The sequence below is a fragment of the Pomacea canaliculata genome, linkage group LG2 (genome assembly GCF_003073045.1).
Source record: "Pomacea canaliculata isolate SZHN2017 linkage group LG2, ASM307304v1, whole genome shotgun sequence".
Taxonomy (NCBI): Eukaryota; Metazoa; Mollusca; class Gastropoda; order Architaenioglossa; family Ampullariidae; genus Pomacea; species Pomacea canaliculata.
This window is the reverse complement of record NC_037591.1, coordinates 15,098,490-15,114,512: the sequence shown is the minus strand read 5'-3', so window position 1 is coordinate 15,114,512 and position 16,023 is coordinate 15,098,490. Positions and strand designations below refer to the sequence as shown.

Sequence of the window (16,023 nt, the reverse complement as noted above, 5' to 3'; positions counted from 1 at the left end):
TCATAGCAATCAAACTGTCTTCTGTCATAAACACTACTCATGAAGACAGTTTCCTCTCTCTTACATTTCCCTGTGACACATAACTTTTAATATGTACAACCACTCCTTAACTAACAAATCCACCAGGGACCTTGCATTTTTAAAAAAACATTGTCATTCCTTACAACCTGTGTTTTTATATTGCATTTTTTCTCTCCCCCTCCATTTCTAGGGTTCATTAGCATTCATGCACATGAACTGAGACATGCACTGCATATCTAACACACTGATGAAGACCAAGTTTTCATTTCAGCAATAATGTAAAGTATCCCCACATACACAATTGTAGTTAGCTACTTGCTGCCTAACCAATGTAATGATATTCCTATGTGGATATTGATCATTTTTCTGTAAACATTACACAAGCAAATCCTTTTTTTAGCTCCCTCCAAAAGTGTATGTTTGCATGCACACACAGACCCACTACGTGACTACACACACATACACAGACCTTTTTCTCTCTTCTCCCTCTTTCATGTACGCAGAAAGCAGCTGTGTTTTCGTATAAATACACTCAATATGGTCAACATTATAAATACACAGAAGTTGCATTTACCAAAAAAAAAAAAAAAGCACAAAAAAAACTTTCTCTCAAAACTGCTGACAGAAATATGGAAATATACAGTATACTTCATATAATGACATAAAGTAAGTTCAATAGCAGATAGTCAGGCAGATAAGAGAACTTGAAAGACAATATGGAAACAAGAAACAGAAAGTGCTGGGAAATTTAAGTATACTTCTCCGGATTCTAGCACCTCCATACTAACTGCATTTCAAGGAAAACAGAGCTGCTTTGTGAAACAAACTGGTGCATTTAAGCAAACAGTGCCGGAAGAAAGGAATGTCTACTGTCACTTGCAAAACTCAAAATCGTTTCTTTCTCCAGAGCTCTATTATTTTCTGATTGGGCCAAATTCTTTCATGGTCATACAGACCACAGGCTTTCATTCTCATTTGGACTAGACAAGCTTTCATTACATATTTTCTAAAAACTAAATCTGTTTTTTTCTGTTTCTTTAAGCCATATTACTAAATGTCAGTTAAAAGTCACCCGACTAACAGTGGTTCTCAGGTGAATAACTTCACATCAGTATTTACTTAGACCATGTCAGATAAGGCTTTCACTTCCCTGTTGGCACCAGCTTGGCAAAGTTTGATGGAATGAATTCGTCAGACATTTTTGGTCATGGCTTGTTAGCTGTCTCCTGTTTTGACCCTTTTCTCTTTTCAAGCATGACAGAAGAGCACCACTCTGTTGCTGAGCAGTCTTTCCAGGATGATTCACAGGGAACAACAGTGGGAGAATAATTGAAATCTGTCTGCATAGATAATGTTTTGCATGGCTAAAGAACATGAAAACTAGAAAAAGCACCATCATCTGTTACAAGAGGAGATCTCTTCCTGAGAACCCAAGTGTTCGTTGGTAAACAAGGCTGAAAAAGGCATGTGAACCAAGGCCTGGTAAACATCAGGAACTGTCAGAGTGTGTAGTGGCCTGCAAATAAAAATAAACATAATCACTCCTTTAGACAGGGGCAGACTTTTACAATGCTACAATGCAGATACAAATTTCCTTATCCATGTATCTTTCTCACAAGGAAGCAGGTGAAAAATTTTTTACTGCACTTACTTGTCTGATGAAACATGGGCTGCACAGGCATCACTTAAAATTTCACTGGAAAATTCAAGCATGGCCTGCAGGAAAGAAAAACACCAAAAACCAAAAGTGTTATAAATATATATATAAAAAAAAACAAATCTAAAAAAGCTTCTCAGTTTTATTATGTTTATATATTAAAAATGTATGTGCATGTATGCAGAAAACTGAGAACAGTGACATGAATACAGAAGGACCTTTCAAAGTAAAAGAGGGACCCACTGAAATGAAAAGTATTAATGTGACGTTTTCGAAAGAAGCTTGCAAGGATACATCTCAGAATGATCTTTGTTTCTATACTCACTGCATAGATCATATCTTCACAAGTGTGTGTCATCACATTGGGCTGCATCAGTGTTGGCAAAAACTTCACACCAATCTGAAAGAAATTGGACATCACTTTGTTTTTTTCCATCTCAAAGTGTTAAATTGGATAATAATTTTGCTTGTAATTTTCTAAAAAAATTTACTCATGAAACCACATCTTCCACAAACAAACTTTGCTTTAGAGACATTAAACACGAGGCAAACTTTATAAAGGAAATGGCTATAATATCAATTGGTCATCTGATCTTGCACTTCCTCAGACCAAACCAATACAAACACATCCATGCTAATCACACACAAACATAAATACACGCAAGAGGGAATGAATACAAGAACACAATTGCATATACAAATGTATATATGTGTGTAATGCATGAATGTATACATAAGAAATGCATGCAAGCAGAGATATGACCCCTGCAAAGGTAAACATGAATATTAAAAAAAAAAAGTGCCAAACCTTTGCTGCAGTCTGTTGCACAAAGGTCGCTTCTTCCGAAGGTGGGAATATTTCTGTTCCTGATAGATCTTCTCCTTGGGCTTTCTTAATTTTCACTTTTGTTTTAGGAGCAACTGTACTTACAAAAAAAATTTTAAATCTGTCCATTAGTGCAAAAGCAGTTGGAATTATGTAGCAAATACCCAGAATATGTGTTATTAATAGATGAATAATGCCTGAAATCAGGTGAAATACCTGTCACGCACATATGAAACAGAGTAGGATGCACAAATATGATGACTTCTACAAAAATATAAAGTGACTTTGTGATATTTAATGGGGCTGTAAAAACATTATCTACAGTTTTTAAAGAAATAAAGTAGCAGTTATCCCCACCTGTGGAAACAATATCAATTTCTGATGCATCGTCACTATCAGAGTCAGGGACCTCCTCTACAACCTTTGTAAGCAATCCTATTGGTGTAGAAAGTGTGGAAAACTTCCTGGCTACAAGATCTTGTTCCTTATCCTCTTCTTCACTCATCCATTCACATGTCTGTGATGAAACAATCTGACCGCCTGCAGATTTTTAAGTATAATGAACATATTCAAACAAGATGTGACAGTGTGGCCGAAAACATTTTGTGTAAAACGTATACCATGGGTACACACTCAAGCTTTAAGTCTGGTTCAGAAGTCAAATTTTGCAAATTTTACAAGAGCTATTTCCACTAATCTTACCTTAATTCACCTCTGACATCTTTCTCCAAATAGATCTTTATAATGCCTCATAAAGTCCCTAAGACTATATAATATTATACAGGTAGTCCTCGACTTACGACGGGGATCCGTTCTTACGCGGCGTCGTAAACCGAATTTCGACGTAAGTCGGATCATCCATTCATACTGCAAACACTTAGCCTATCCAAACACCTATCCTAACACAGTACCCTACATAATTATCAATAAACATAAGTACAGTAAAATATTGTAGTACAGTACGTTTAATAATGAAATACTGTACTGTAAGAGTTGTAACAGTAATAAACAGTGTACAGTACTGTAATAAACAAAGATAACAATTCCAAAAGGAGAACAGGCTTGCTTATTGGGAGGAAGCTGCAGAAGGCGCTGGAGATACTGGGGCAGCTGAGTCAAGAGGTAGCTGAGGTAGAGGATACAGGTACAGGATCTGTTGCAGGCCTCTCTACCTTCTTGAAGTACTGCTGCAGTTTAGTTTTGAAGGAGAACATCTTCTTCTCCTCCAAGATCTCCTTGTAACACCTAAGGGAATCCATGACTCCTGCCAACCCTAGTGTACCTTTCCATGTTGTGATCCTCAGCCTCAAACCTTGACAACCCTTCCTGTATCAGGGCAAAACCTGCTGCCAAGCCTTGCCTTGTAAATCTCTTAGGTTCTGGGTTGGTATGTCTTCTTCTTCCTCTGTCATCTGCTTCTCCAGTTGAATAAGGTCCTCAGCAGATAACTCCTCTCCATGAGATGCCAGTAGCTCTGTGACATCATCCTCCTCCACCTCCAGATTCATTGTCTTACTCATATCAACAACGTTCTTTATGACGCTAGTCACTGTCTCTTGGACCTCTGTGACATCATTCACAAACTGAGGACAGTTTTTTCCACACACCATTCATACTGGTCTGCTTAACCTCATCCAAGGAATCAGCAATGTTATTCACAGCATCAAGGATGTATGTTTTCCAAAAGTCCTTTAGAGTCAAGTCCTTATTCTTTTCAGTTGCTGCTAAAGCATTACCAATGACCCTTCGGAGGTAGTAGGCCTTGAATGTAGCAATGACTCCTTGGTCCATAGACTGTATTAGGCAGTGGTATTAGGTGGAAGGTAAACCAACTTGACATTAGGTTAAAGTCATCCAGATGGGCAGGGTGTCCAGGACATTGTCCAGAATTAGCGACACCTTAAAGGAGGTACCTTGGAGGTACAATACCGCTTCACGTCTGGCACAAAATGGTTGGTGAACCAGTAATCAAACACTGCAAGTGTCACCCATGCCTTCCTATAAGACTTCCAGATGATTGGTAGTTGACCATTTGAAATGCCATTGAGTGCCCTTGGATTCTCAGCCTGATACACCAGCATGGGCTTCAGTTTGTAGTCGCCAGCAGCATTGCCCCCAAAAAGCAAAGTCAGTCACTCCTTGCCAACTTTATGACCTGGTGCTGATTTCTATCATGAGTGTCGTAACCGCGAAACGACGTAACTCGAGACCGTCGTAACCCGAGGACTACCTGTATATAATATAATATTCTACTTTCATTTCATACATTCAACCCTATCTTCCCTAGTCAAGTAGTCAATCCTCATCAAATTCACCTGGCTGATGTGGGCTTTGGCCATACAAACGACACCACTGCATTATGTGCCGGGTAGTCCATAGCTGTTCCCCTTTAAATTTATTCTCAGCCCCAAGTTGACGTTGAATGTATTTTCGAACTGTTGCTGCCCTTGTCCACTGGGGAATAAAAAAAAAACACCCATAAAAATGTAATTAACTGACTCAAACCCAACACAAATCTTGTAAATCAACAAAAGGAATAATTTAATTAGCTATGATAATTATAAAGTAATAATATATTGACGCACACATATACACATGCCTATGAGTACACATTTGTATACACACACATAGATATGTATACTTTCGAATGAAGCATGTTATGAAGACAGTTAAAAAACCAGAAGTAGACAAGTGGAAAGTAAAAATACCAAATGGCTGACAAACAAAATGAAACATCACACAGTATGTATGTTGATAAAAAAACTATTGGTAAAAGGACAGGGAAGGAGTCTGGGTGGAAAGAGATAATTTTTTTAACATCAAGAAATCCTGCTTTATTTTAAGCATTCTGTAATGTATTTAAAAAAAGCAATATACCTCTGCAGCTCGCTGTTTGCCAACATTCCAAGACACCCACTGTTCCCAGGACTGTGCACAATAAGGTCGAGTAAACTTGTCTGGAAAAAAAAAATCTGAGTCACAAAGACAGATACAGTCTCTTACAGACACAATGGGACACAAATCTTATCACCTCATCATTGGAGGAGGGGGTCATCAAGAGGTTAAAGTAAGCAATGAGTGGGGAAAGAAATTACACAAGTTCTGAACTAGCTACATTGGAAATGTAATTAAGTTAATTTTTTTAAAAAAGGAAATGTTCAAAAAATGTAAATTTATCATTGTAAGGGAAGTGTGCTTTCTTGTGTGTGGGTGTGTGCATTGTGGGGAAGGGAGTGGCTGTGTGCACAAAAGAAGCCACCTGTGTCACCTGTTAGAACATGGAAAATACAGCTTCTTTTAATTTTTGTGTAACTGATAATTGTGTGAATGGAATCTGACATACCCGATTCAATGTCAATCAAAGGATGCTTGATAACAGCAGCTCTGATGAGAGTACGAAGGTCTGAATAATCCTCCAGTCTGTTTTGGATGAAATAAACAAGCTGCACACTGCTTAATCCATATTTGCAGAGAATAATATATTCACTAATTACAACTTGTAACAGCTGCCATAGATAAAAGTTATATACAGAACACAGCAGTCATAAATTTATAACTGTTCTTGAAACATAAAATGTGTATGTGTATATATTATTTATAATGAAGAGCTAGTGCGCTTTATGGCACATTAGTCAACCATTTTATTTAAATGGTCTTCACTTTGCTCAAATTCATTTCTAATTGCAGTGTTTATTAATGAAGAATTTTTATTACCTGAGGCTTGACAGTACTGGTTCTTGAGGACTGACTCTGCACTCTGGCACCTTCTGTTTCTTATCCTTCCAGGCCAAGATTCTTTTCTCTGTTTCCATGCTCTGCTTGTCAAAGAACTCATTTTCAAGCTTAATCTTGAGCTGGCCATCTCCTACACTGGTGGAAGAGACACAAACCAAGGCATCTCCAGGTGCAGAGAGCTGCGATGAGGACGGCAACAAAATGTGATCTGGAGAAAACCACCTACGGGTTCGAGGCATGCTACATTGGGAGTCAGCACGTTCCTTCACCTCATTGGCTTCTTTCAGCTTGGTGAGAGCTGCTACCACAGAAAATGTGCTTTCTTGCTGCGGAGGTTGTGACAAACTAGTAGAAGATGAATTCCTCAATGTGGAAAGAGAATTTACACTCAGGTATGGAGTCGGGCCATGGGTTTGGTGTTTTGACCCTGAGCAGATTGATTTTGTGACGAAGAAGCACCTAAACTGGATGGCTTGTCAATAGAGACAGGATCCAGCATAAGTCCTTGACCTCTTATCTGTGACAGGTCAAAGTTAAGAAGCACTGGTCTTTCATTTGATTTTGGCAGAACAAGAGTAACTTTAGATGAGTTAGAAGATGTAACCACAGGTGTTAATGCAGTTAACGAACTGGTTACAACACCTGATCCAGCTGGTGACGAACCAGAAAGCTTGTTGTGATTTTGTATGGGACCATTTAACTTTAGCAGGGAAACTGTTCTTGCAGCTACAGCTGGCAGTTTGGAAGGTTGAACACTAGTTGCAACAGTGATGGGTGAGGTGAGCAAAGACACTTTGTTAACAGTTGTGCCACTAACAATGCTCTCTGTTCTGGATGGAATGTGAGTCACAGGCTTTGTCAAAATGGTCTGCTGAGGTAGAGAAAGGCAGTTTGAAACTAATGGGCTGCCTGGTGGTCTAACAATCACAATCTGCTGAGGAGGCAAAAAAGAGTTTGTGGTTGCTGCTGAAGTCGTTGGTCTTCCAACAACCACCTGTTGAGAAGGAAGAAGAGAGTTTGTGGATATTGCTGTAGTTGATGGCCTTCCAACAACCTTCTGCTGAGGAGGTAGAAGAGAATGTGAAATTTTTGAGGTGTGTGTAGATCTTGATACCACAATCTCTTTGGGAGTCAAAAGAGAATTACAGGCAGCTGAGGCAGCCAAAGGCTTTTGAGTATTGATGACCTTCAGGCCTGCTGGAGTAACCTGCATCAATACCTTTGGAGCATTTACATCAGATAAGCTGCTTTTAGCATGCAACTGATTGAGTGTGCTGCCTGAGATTGCTGAAACTGGCACAGCCATTCTTGGTGATCCATGAACATTTCTGGGTACCACTACAGACTGTGGTCTTTGTAACAGAGACACCATCCTTGCACTTGAGTTCACTGGAGGTACCACTGGTGCTCTCGGAGCTGTGCTTACCAATATGACAGATGGCTGTGAAGTTTCTGGAGACTGTAGACTGCTTTTGCTGAGTACAGTAGTTTGCATTATTAGTGGTGAAGATGCTACAGTGTTTGGAGTTGTCTCTCCAAGGTTAACTTTCACAGAAGTAAGACAAGGATTAGTCTGGAGACTCTGACTGGCAAAAGGAGCACTGTTGCTGCTGGTCACACATGCAGAAGCATCATCACCAACAAAGTCATTTTCTTCTATTCCATCATTCCTTTTAGCTGGAATGGCTTCAGTGTCTCCTGATGCCCTACCAGTAACAGTTCCTTTTTCACTCCCTAATACAGGAAGTGGCTCAGGTTTCTTGAATCTGTTGATCATGATATGTTCTCCCTTGGTGCTGTCATTGGTCTTATAACTGATATTGCTGTGAGACCCTGTAATCAGCTCAGATGGCTCTTGCTTTATGGTGACTTCTGTGGTCTTGTGTGTGGCAGATGTAATCTCACATGGATAGCTGGTGCTGTCTGATTCCACTTCTTTCGAGACCCAGTCTAAAAGGCATTCATCCTTTAATCTCATGTTTGATGCATCTACGTCTGCACAAGTTTCAGTATTTCCTGTCTGTACTTCTACTCCATCATCTTCTTTCTCCTCTTTAATAACAGTTTCTTCTAAGCACGAATCTGAGAAAAGGCTGTGGTGTAATTTAGAATAGCCATTTCCTGTAAATTCTCGCAGAAGCTCAATCTCAACAACCTGAGTTTAAAACACGAAACCAAAAAAAATTAAGGAGAAAAGGCAAATGAGGTGGTGGCACTAAAATCAATTATTCATCATCTACTTGGGTATGCATATGCATCAAAAGGAAATAAAACTCCAGATGGCTATGTGTGCAAAATTTTCAAAAAACTACTCTTTAAAAAAAAATTCCAAAAATGATCAAATTACAAAAAAAAAACAAAAAAAAAAAAACAACAGAAAAGAGGAAACTAAATCTATTACAATCTAATCCTACCTTTAGAATATTTGAACTCCAAGGATAAAATGTATTGAAATCATAAAAGCTTATCAGATTGTGAACACTACATCTAAGTACTGACAATTCATTAGCTCAGATTACTGCAGTTTAATAACTCTAGAAAGTGTTTAGAAAATGACTTCCTCCGGAATGAGGAATAAAGTAATGAATTTAAAAAGGTTCTTTCTGTGAATCTGTGAACATACAAATGTTTATCACACACTGTGATGATCATAGGTCAGTTATAGAAGGGCCAAACTTTCAACTTACTGTTTCAGCACCAAGTGTTTGCAGGCCTGTATATGATCTGTCCAGCTACGTATAAGAAAAAAAAAATGGAACTGAATAATAAATATTTGTCTATGTCAGGGCATAAGCATAGGTTAAATACATTAAAAATGTATTTTTTCTATAAGCAATTCAAATCTACACAGAAATATTCCTTTTATAAATTTTCCTCACCTGCTTAAAAAAGAGAGAGAGATGAAGTCTGTGGATAAATCAACGAGTGTTAAAGTGAGTTAGGTATAGTTCTGTATACACTTGTAATTACTTGTGTACAGTGACTGAGATAACAAAAATGAAGATAAAAGAACGGGAAAAAATGGATTGAAAAACCAAAATAAAATATCCAATTAAATTTGATTTTAAAAAAAGGTCAAGGAAGCAAGTTACTATCTTGGTTTCTAAAGAGAAATTTACCTTCAAGTTATGAATAATGTCAACACGTTTGTTACGCTCATCCCAAAAATGTAGTTGGACTCTGACTGGAAATTCACCCCATCCTCGACGGGTCAGGTGAAATGGGGGTGAGCTTTGTTCAAAGCAAAAGAAAAAAAAAATGTGATCAAATGCACGAAGTACTGCTAAGGCAGTTAAAAATCAAAGATGACAACTTTACATCATTTCAATTAAAACTACATGTCTTTTCTTTCTTTCAAAATGGTTTTTTGGATGCACTATATAACTTGCCAAGGAACGAGAATTATAACGGCCTATCTTCTGCATGCAAGAACTTAGCACAGCTTTGAGCACAGACTGCATCTGAAGTCTTAACTCAAACTAGACTTTGAGCCCAAATTTTTAGGCTCAGCTTCCAAAAATTGCTCTTAGCTGCTATGCTTATGGGATCTTGAAAAGCCCACAAGTACTGGTCTCAAGTGGCAAGTCATCTATTAAGACCAAACTTAGTGAAGCTGACGCACTTGAGACTGGCAAATGAAGACATATTTGCAAGACTTCACATGCAACCCATTTTTAATGATCCCAAGTTGCTCAACTTTTTAGTGTAAAATGAGACCAATACAATTGCAATGTATACAAGCACATAAGCCAATCTGCCTAGCACCCATCAAATTCAAGAGTGAAACAGACACTGAGATAAAAAAATATTTTACAAACAAATATTTGACTAATATAGTACATAATCACACTCACAACTATGCAGACAAGTAAAAATACAATAATATCTATATCAGCAGCATCTTGATGTACAAAAACTTTAAGAATGAAACTAATCAGAATTACCTTATCTCCACGCGATCATTAGGTCTGTAGCTGGGATGAAGAAAAAACCAGACTTTTGAAACAAAAGAGTGGATGGAGGGATTGTCTCTTGGGCCTCTAACATACACCATCCACTTGTGTGTTGAGTGGTCATTGACTTCTCGCTGTCTGTCTGTTATGTGCCTGTTTGCATAAAAAAAACATAAGCTTTTTTTCTCACATGAATAGGGAGAATGGAAAAACAAAGGTATAGAGACACACACAATAGTTAGGCACCAAATGCTCCTTACAAAGTCTCTATCACACACACACACACAAACACATAATTTTGCCATTAGGAGAAATTGAAGTGCTGTGAACAAGTGTCCTTGATTCCCAACCCCAAAATCTCTCACAAACTAATTTTAGCATTGCACTTGGTTTGTCTGGTATTGATATGGTTCATACTCCCACACCTTCCCTATTTTAACCCCTAAACCTAATCCACCCCTCTCCGCCCCTCAGAAAAAAAAGTTTATACTATCCTTACTCCCTCCTCAGCATCTTGTCTAGATCTTTCGTTCCCTATAATAATATTGTGCACACACAGATTTGAATACACACATGCATGTGTATTGTGTACCATATCTACTCAACATTTTCTCTTCTTCCTTTTTTCCATCAACTATCTACAAAACAACTGGAAAGACTCAACAAAAAAAAAACATACTTTGAGACATTGCCAACAACAATAGTTTTCTTCTCGGTAAATCTGGAGCCCCTGTTTACATCTGCTGACTCTGAGCTAAATGCTGGTGTTTCTGATTGGCTTTGCTGCAGGCAGAATAAATGATTCATGAAGATTTAAGCTCGTGTCAAAACAAAATTATCCCACAAACGTTTAATGGGAAAGCTATGCAAAATCCTTTAACAATCAGAATGATAATGAATGTAAACTAGAACCAAATTTATGAGGAAAGATTTTTAGCTCTTGCCTCTTATTACTGTGTCAAATGAAAATATGTGTTTGTGTAAAACTCAAACAAAATAGTAAAACGCTTTTAAATATGAAGAAATCGATGGAAAAGCTGAAAAGGGTGGTAGAGAGAGAATTACAAGAAAATCCTTCTAATTACATATATAAAAATATAGGTTCTTCTTACTTTCTATCGAACTTACATTCTCTGATATGGCAAAAAGAAAATGGCACTTAAGTTTAGGTATGCTTCAGAAACAGCTTAATACACTTACTCCTAAATTTGTTGAAGCCTGTTGTGGCACGTGTCCTGGAGCAGACGCACTATTTAATCTGTTTTTGTCATCTTTGTGTGGTGATGTGACAGTTTCTGTCTTCACATGCGTGGCCACAGGTGCCTTTCCTAGATATTTTTTAACACTTGGATGAATGGCATTTACAGGGAAAATGGACGTCTGTGAAGTCTGAAAAGAACAGAAAATGTGTAAGTCAGAGATTTTGATTTAGTACATTATAGTCAAAAAGTTCAGACGTGAAGATTCAATGCACAACAAAATCTACTCATAAATGTCTCTTTAAAATTATATTTTCGATTTATTTCAACATTTCAGCTTATCTAAAATGGCAAAAATGTGCAAAGATATGTTATCACTGGTTACTCTCATTTGTAATTTAAAAATTACTGTTACAGGACTCTCTGCAAGATGTATTCATTTAGTAATCATGATGTCTTGCTGCTAGTATGTGTATTTTTCCTACAAGATGATTATTATATATAATGGATACAATGATGTGAACGACAAATTTTAAACTGTAAATTTACTTTTCCAGGATTCTGCTGGAGCCGTGAATAATAGCTGGCAACAGTGACAGCCCGCAATCGGTCCATCATAGATCGAGCTTGATTCAGCAGCTGTTGCATTTGATAAAAATACACATTTACTGAAAATAATATTAACTTGACTCTCTCACCTTCTAAAATGTGAAAAAATATCAGAAATTTATTTTAAAGGAAGTCTTTATATAATCATATATCTTCAGTCCCTCTAGGATTACCATACTTTGTAAACTATGCTATTAATCTTAAAATTGCTGCTGGCGAAAAAAAAATAATAACTTCCTCCAAAGTTTATCAGATTTAGCACAATGCCTCCATCAAACAAACAGCCTATGAAACAACCCTGACACAAAATTTACAGCTGCCCTTATGTCATGGATGTCACAAATAAACGGGAGATAATGCACTGTAAATATGTTCTTACATGACCCCCCAAGTGGAATGTGTTCAAGTTTAGATGAGGGTCGACATAATCATCCCTTCATTGATGCTTTAGACCTGTCTTGGTCTCCTGCCGCAGTGACCACTGAGGCCCACAGACAGTGTGCAGCACTAGCAGCCGTGGTCCCAAGCGTTCACCATGGTGCCAGCATGTGACATGGCCTTACTGACTACACAAAGTTGTCTGTTTGTCAATGACAGACACTGGTCAAATACCTTTAGGAAGTGGACTTGCAGTCTTTGTCCTGCTTTGTCCATAGCCCAGCATAACCCCAGACCTCCCACTACAGCATGCTTACTTGTTGTTGTGCATTCCTAAATGTAATTTTAGAACATAGACGGCTGTCAAATGCAGGCAGTGGGAAGTGATTATGCTGTCTTATCTAAAGTGCTTGGTCCAGAAAGCAGAAATACAGCATGACCTTGACAGTTCAAGGCAATCCTTATGAGTCGTTAAAAGAATAGTCAAGAGTGTGTTTGAGGTGGAGATAAAACCTTAATTTGCAAAACAACTTTCGAGGACTTGATGCCTACAACAAAGACACTACAAAATATATCTGTATGTCTCGGATATATTTCATAACAATTTCTCTTTATAAAGTCTAATTACAGTTACATATTTACTTGATCAATTATGACGACATCAGATTCAATATTTTCAGTCTCCATTTTGAACTGACTCCATATAATGCTCTCTATCTTTTTCAAGCTTGCTTCCTTTGCTGAAAGGGGAAAATGTGAGAATGTATTAGCTTGAGCTGGAGGTATGTTTCTAGTACATGACACAATCAACCAAAACCGGTTTAAATAAGAAGTTTAAGAACTACTTGACACAAGAAAGTTAGTAAAATTATAAAAGAACAAAATTATTAGCAGCATTTGAGTGGCCTTAAAAGACCAAGCCAAAGAGGTACTAAAATAAGAAAGAATGTGTACACCAGTGGTTCTCAGAGTGTGGTCTGTGGATCACTTGTGGACCGCTCGCATGTCAGGTGGTCCACGGCTCACAATCATTATATGTCAGAAAAGTGATGTTTAAATTGCCAGATGTGCTAATTAGTCCAGTATTGATTTCACACAAGTTTTAATTTTATCGATGTCCAACAGCTCATTTGCATATAACACTCGCTTACCGGTTTTGTGTCACAGCACAAACATTGCGTCATTTAACCATGTCATCCATTACCCCTTAGTAACGCAGTGCACTTCCTTATTTTTACTTTTTGTGTGTACTTTGTGATGTATATACTTTTATATAAACTTATTACTATACTACAGTCACAAAAGTACATTTAGTTTTGCATTGCAATGAAACAAATGTGGCAATTTAAACTTGAAATTCACAGTACTGAGTGATTGAAGGCCTTGGTGGCCCACCATATTTTTTACTTTGGTAAAGTGGTTCGCAGTCCAAAATACTTTAAGAACCACTGGTGTACACAATCTAAAGCCTAAATTTAATTTTTTTAACAATATGTAATTTTTGAGTTAATTAATCAAATTAAAAAAAGAACCCTATACCTCTGCTGTAACCAACAAAATATCATGTTAAAAGAACTCAACTGGTGAAAACAAAAATTCACTGCAGAGTAAATTGAAAAAGTATCTGCTGAACATACCATCTTGTTCTAGGACACGCTGGCGTTTTGCTTGATGTTCTGATATGTCTTCATAGTCAGGATCCAAATCAACACAGGAACGTTTACCAGTCATTTTCCTTCTGCCAAACTGATAAATTAACTGCATTTATAATTAAAAGAAATAAGGATCAACAAAAATGCTTGAGACACAATAATAGCCTGTTATATATTTTATCACATCCTCCTGAACTGTTAAATGAGAAAAAAGCTAGAAACAAGGTTTTATTATTTGTATTTTTTTCAGTTTAGCTTACATGCCACTTAATTTTTTTTTTTTTTTTTAGAAAGTTGGACAAAGAATTTAAAAGAATTGATAGACGGAAGCATCGAAGCTAAGTGATTTCATGAGAAAAATAGTCCACTGCATTTCTACTGATGACACTATCTAATATGGGCTGTACAATTTACGAATTATTCATTTACCAATCATGAAAATCTTCAGTCTAATGATTCAGATTAGTCTCGAAGATTAGGACAGACCATTCCGCGATCAAAACACTTGTAGTTATTTGAAACCTAATACAATTTAGATGCAAATATGTTTCTCAACCCCACTCTGATTCTTCCGTAGTCTTTACTTCATAAAATGGAAAAATCTTAATATGCATGTAACAGATTACCGCTGAATCTAAAAATTCCACATACGCAGGCAAAGAGCGTATTAGAGAATATCTAGCACTAGAACAGGGGTGGGCAAATTAAGTGTTTTCTGCGGCCCGCAGAAGCAAAACGAGTTCCAAGAAGATATTTTAAGGGATGGAATCAAAATTCAACATATTATCATGTCCTTTTTCTTTTCATGTGATGATGCACCTGACAACTGAACTGATACACCTTCAATCAGATCATGCATTGAAGGAAAGGTTTTATTCCCTGTCACTGGTTGAGTTTTATAAGTGCGTTTAAGAGTATTTGCTGCCCAGCTATTTTCAATATTGTTCAAGTTACATCTGTGAGCAAGTTTTTACTGTGAATAAAACAAGTCAACAGGTCATTGCTTTCAGATGCAAACTTGCTGTCAGTTATGATCCACCACTCTTCAATTTGGCGATGTTACGTTTTTGTATTCAATTACAAACTAGTCATGCTCGCAACAAAAAAGTTTGCCCACCCCTGCACTAGAAGTATTATGTGTACAGGTAGCTTGTTACGAGACATTAAAAGGCTGTCACTGTATCGGGAAATCCACGCTTCTTCGACCCTCATCTTTGCTTAAAAAATAAGAACAACAAAAAAGGCATGCATTTAACAGTCTAAATGATGTGGCATCAATGTTGTAGGGCAATACATTATGTTGGCGGCTTGTAAGAAATGCTCCCTGTCTCAGAATGAGTTCCCAGAACTTGCCATTCCCAAATCCCCTCTCGAAATGTGAGCGAAAGAAAGGCTGGCAGTCTGGCCACAAAAGGAAATTAAGCAAAAGTGTAAAACAGTAAACGAATATGATGGATATGGGTTGTGAAAAAACTAACCTTACAAGCTCGACGGACCAAATTGTGGCTACATATGTGATACTTTTGTTTTGTTTCTTCGTCTCTAACACATGCCTGCCGCCATTGCACACACGTTTATCAGAGTGACTTCCCTTTGGTCCCTTTGTTCGACCTCCATGTTTGTTCCAACCTTTATAGGTATTATTGAAACATACATTAAAACAGAGATTTTAATAGTCTGTCAACAATGGTGACATAACCCCTAACTGTAATCCTGTGTAAAGGAAACAATGGGACGTATTCAATAGAAAAATTACTGAAATGTATTACACCAAGGACCATTCTCACTGCAGGAGTTTTCCCCACTACCGTACCAGTCGTTCCCTGCGTCTTTAACCTTCATGTCTAGTGGGTTTTCAAGTCCCGATAGCTGCGGTGTCGACATAAATACGAAGTCTTGATTGTTAGTCAGAGAGTCAAGGACTTGATGTAAGGTCAAATGTTTGTTTGGAGAAGAGAACTTATACCGCCGTATCCGGCGCAGCAGGGCAGCG

At 37.6% G+C, this 16,023-nt stretch overlaps 2 protein-coding genes across 2 annotated transcripts; both read right to left on the bottom strand.

The window, feature by feature from the left end:
- Positions 1–44: 44 nt before the first annotated feature.
- On the bottom strand, positions 45–6,511 carry LOC112557783 (YEATS domain-containing protein 2-like). The gene is made up of 9 exons (XM_025227822.1): positions 6,219–6,511; positions 5,848–5,924; positions 5,382–5,461; positions 4,820–4,958; positions 2,862–3,044; positions 2,487–2,599; positions 2,004–2,078; positions 1,673–1,737; positions 45–1,537 (listed from the first exon to the last, which is right to left on the bottom strand). Exons 1-9 carry the CDS (start codon positions 6,476–6,478, stop codon positions 1,417–1,419), a joined length of 1,113 nt encoding a protein of 370 aa, XP_025083607.1. The 5' UTR covers positions 6,479–6,511; the 3' UTR covers positions 45–1,416.
- A 116-nt stretch (positions 6,512–6,627) lies between these two features.
- On the bottom strand, positions 6,628–15,683 carry LOC112558040 (YEATS domain-containing protein 2-like). Its single transcript, XM_025228224.1, has 10 exons — positions 15,509–15,683; positions 14,016–14,124; positions 13,021–13,118; positions 11,941–12,030; positions 11,393–11,581; positions 10,872–10,975; positions 10,184–10,345; positions 9,359–9,470; positions 8,927–8,971; positions 6,628–8,394 (listed from the first exon to the last, which is right to left on the bottom strand). Exons 2-10 carry the CDS (start codon positions 14,107–14,109, stop codon positions 6,628–6,630), a joined length of 2,661 nt encoding a protein of 886 aa, XP_025084009.1. The 5' UTR covers positions 14,110–14,124; positions 15,509–15,683.
- Between the last annotated feature and the right edge of the window lie 340 nt (positions 15,684–16,023).

What these genes read in the sequence shown, in the direction of transcription:
- LOC112557783 (XM_025227822.1), bottom strand. Translation starts at nt 6,478, where the DNA reads ATGCCTCGAACCCGTAGGTGGTTTTCTCCAGATCACATTTTGTTGCCG. An exon ending in GCAAACAGCGAGCTGCAGAG is followed by an intron (nt 4,959 to 5,381) that starts GTATATTGCTTT and finishes TTTATTCCCCAG; the next exon opens with TGGACAAGGGCAGCAACAGT. An exon ending in CCAAAGCCCACATCAGCCAG is followed by an intron (nt 3,045 to 4,819) that starts GTGAATTTGATG and finishes AAAAATCTGCAG; the next exon opens with GCGGTCAGATTGTTTCATCA.
- LOC112558040 (XM_025228224.1), bottom strand. Translation starts at nt 14,109, where the DNA reads ATGACTGGTAAACGTTCCTGTGTTGATTTGGATCCTGACTATGAAGAC. An exon ending in GTTGTTGGCAATGTCTCAAA is followed by an intron (nt 10,346 to 10,871) that starts GTATGTTTTTTT and finishes TTATGCAAACAG; the next exon opens with GCACATAACAGACAGACAGC. An exon ending in ACATTATTCATAACTTGAAG is followed by an intron (nt 8,972 to 9,358) that starts GTAAATTTCTCT and finishes TCTTATACGTAG; the next exon opens with CTGGACAGATCATATACAGG.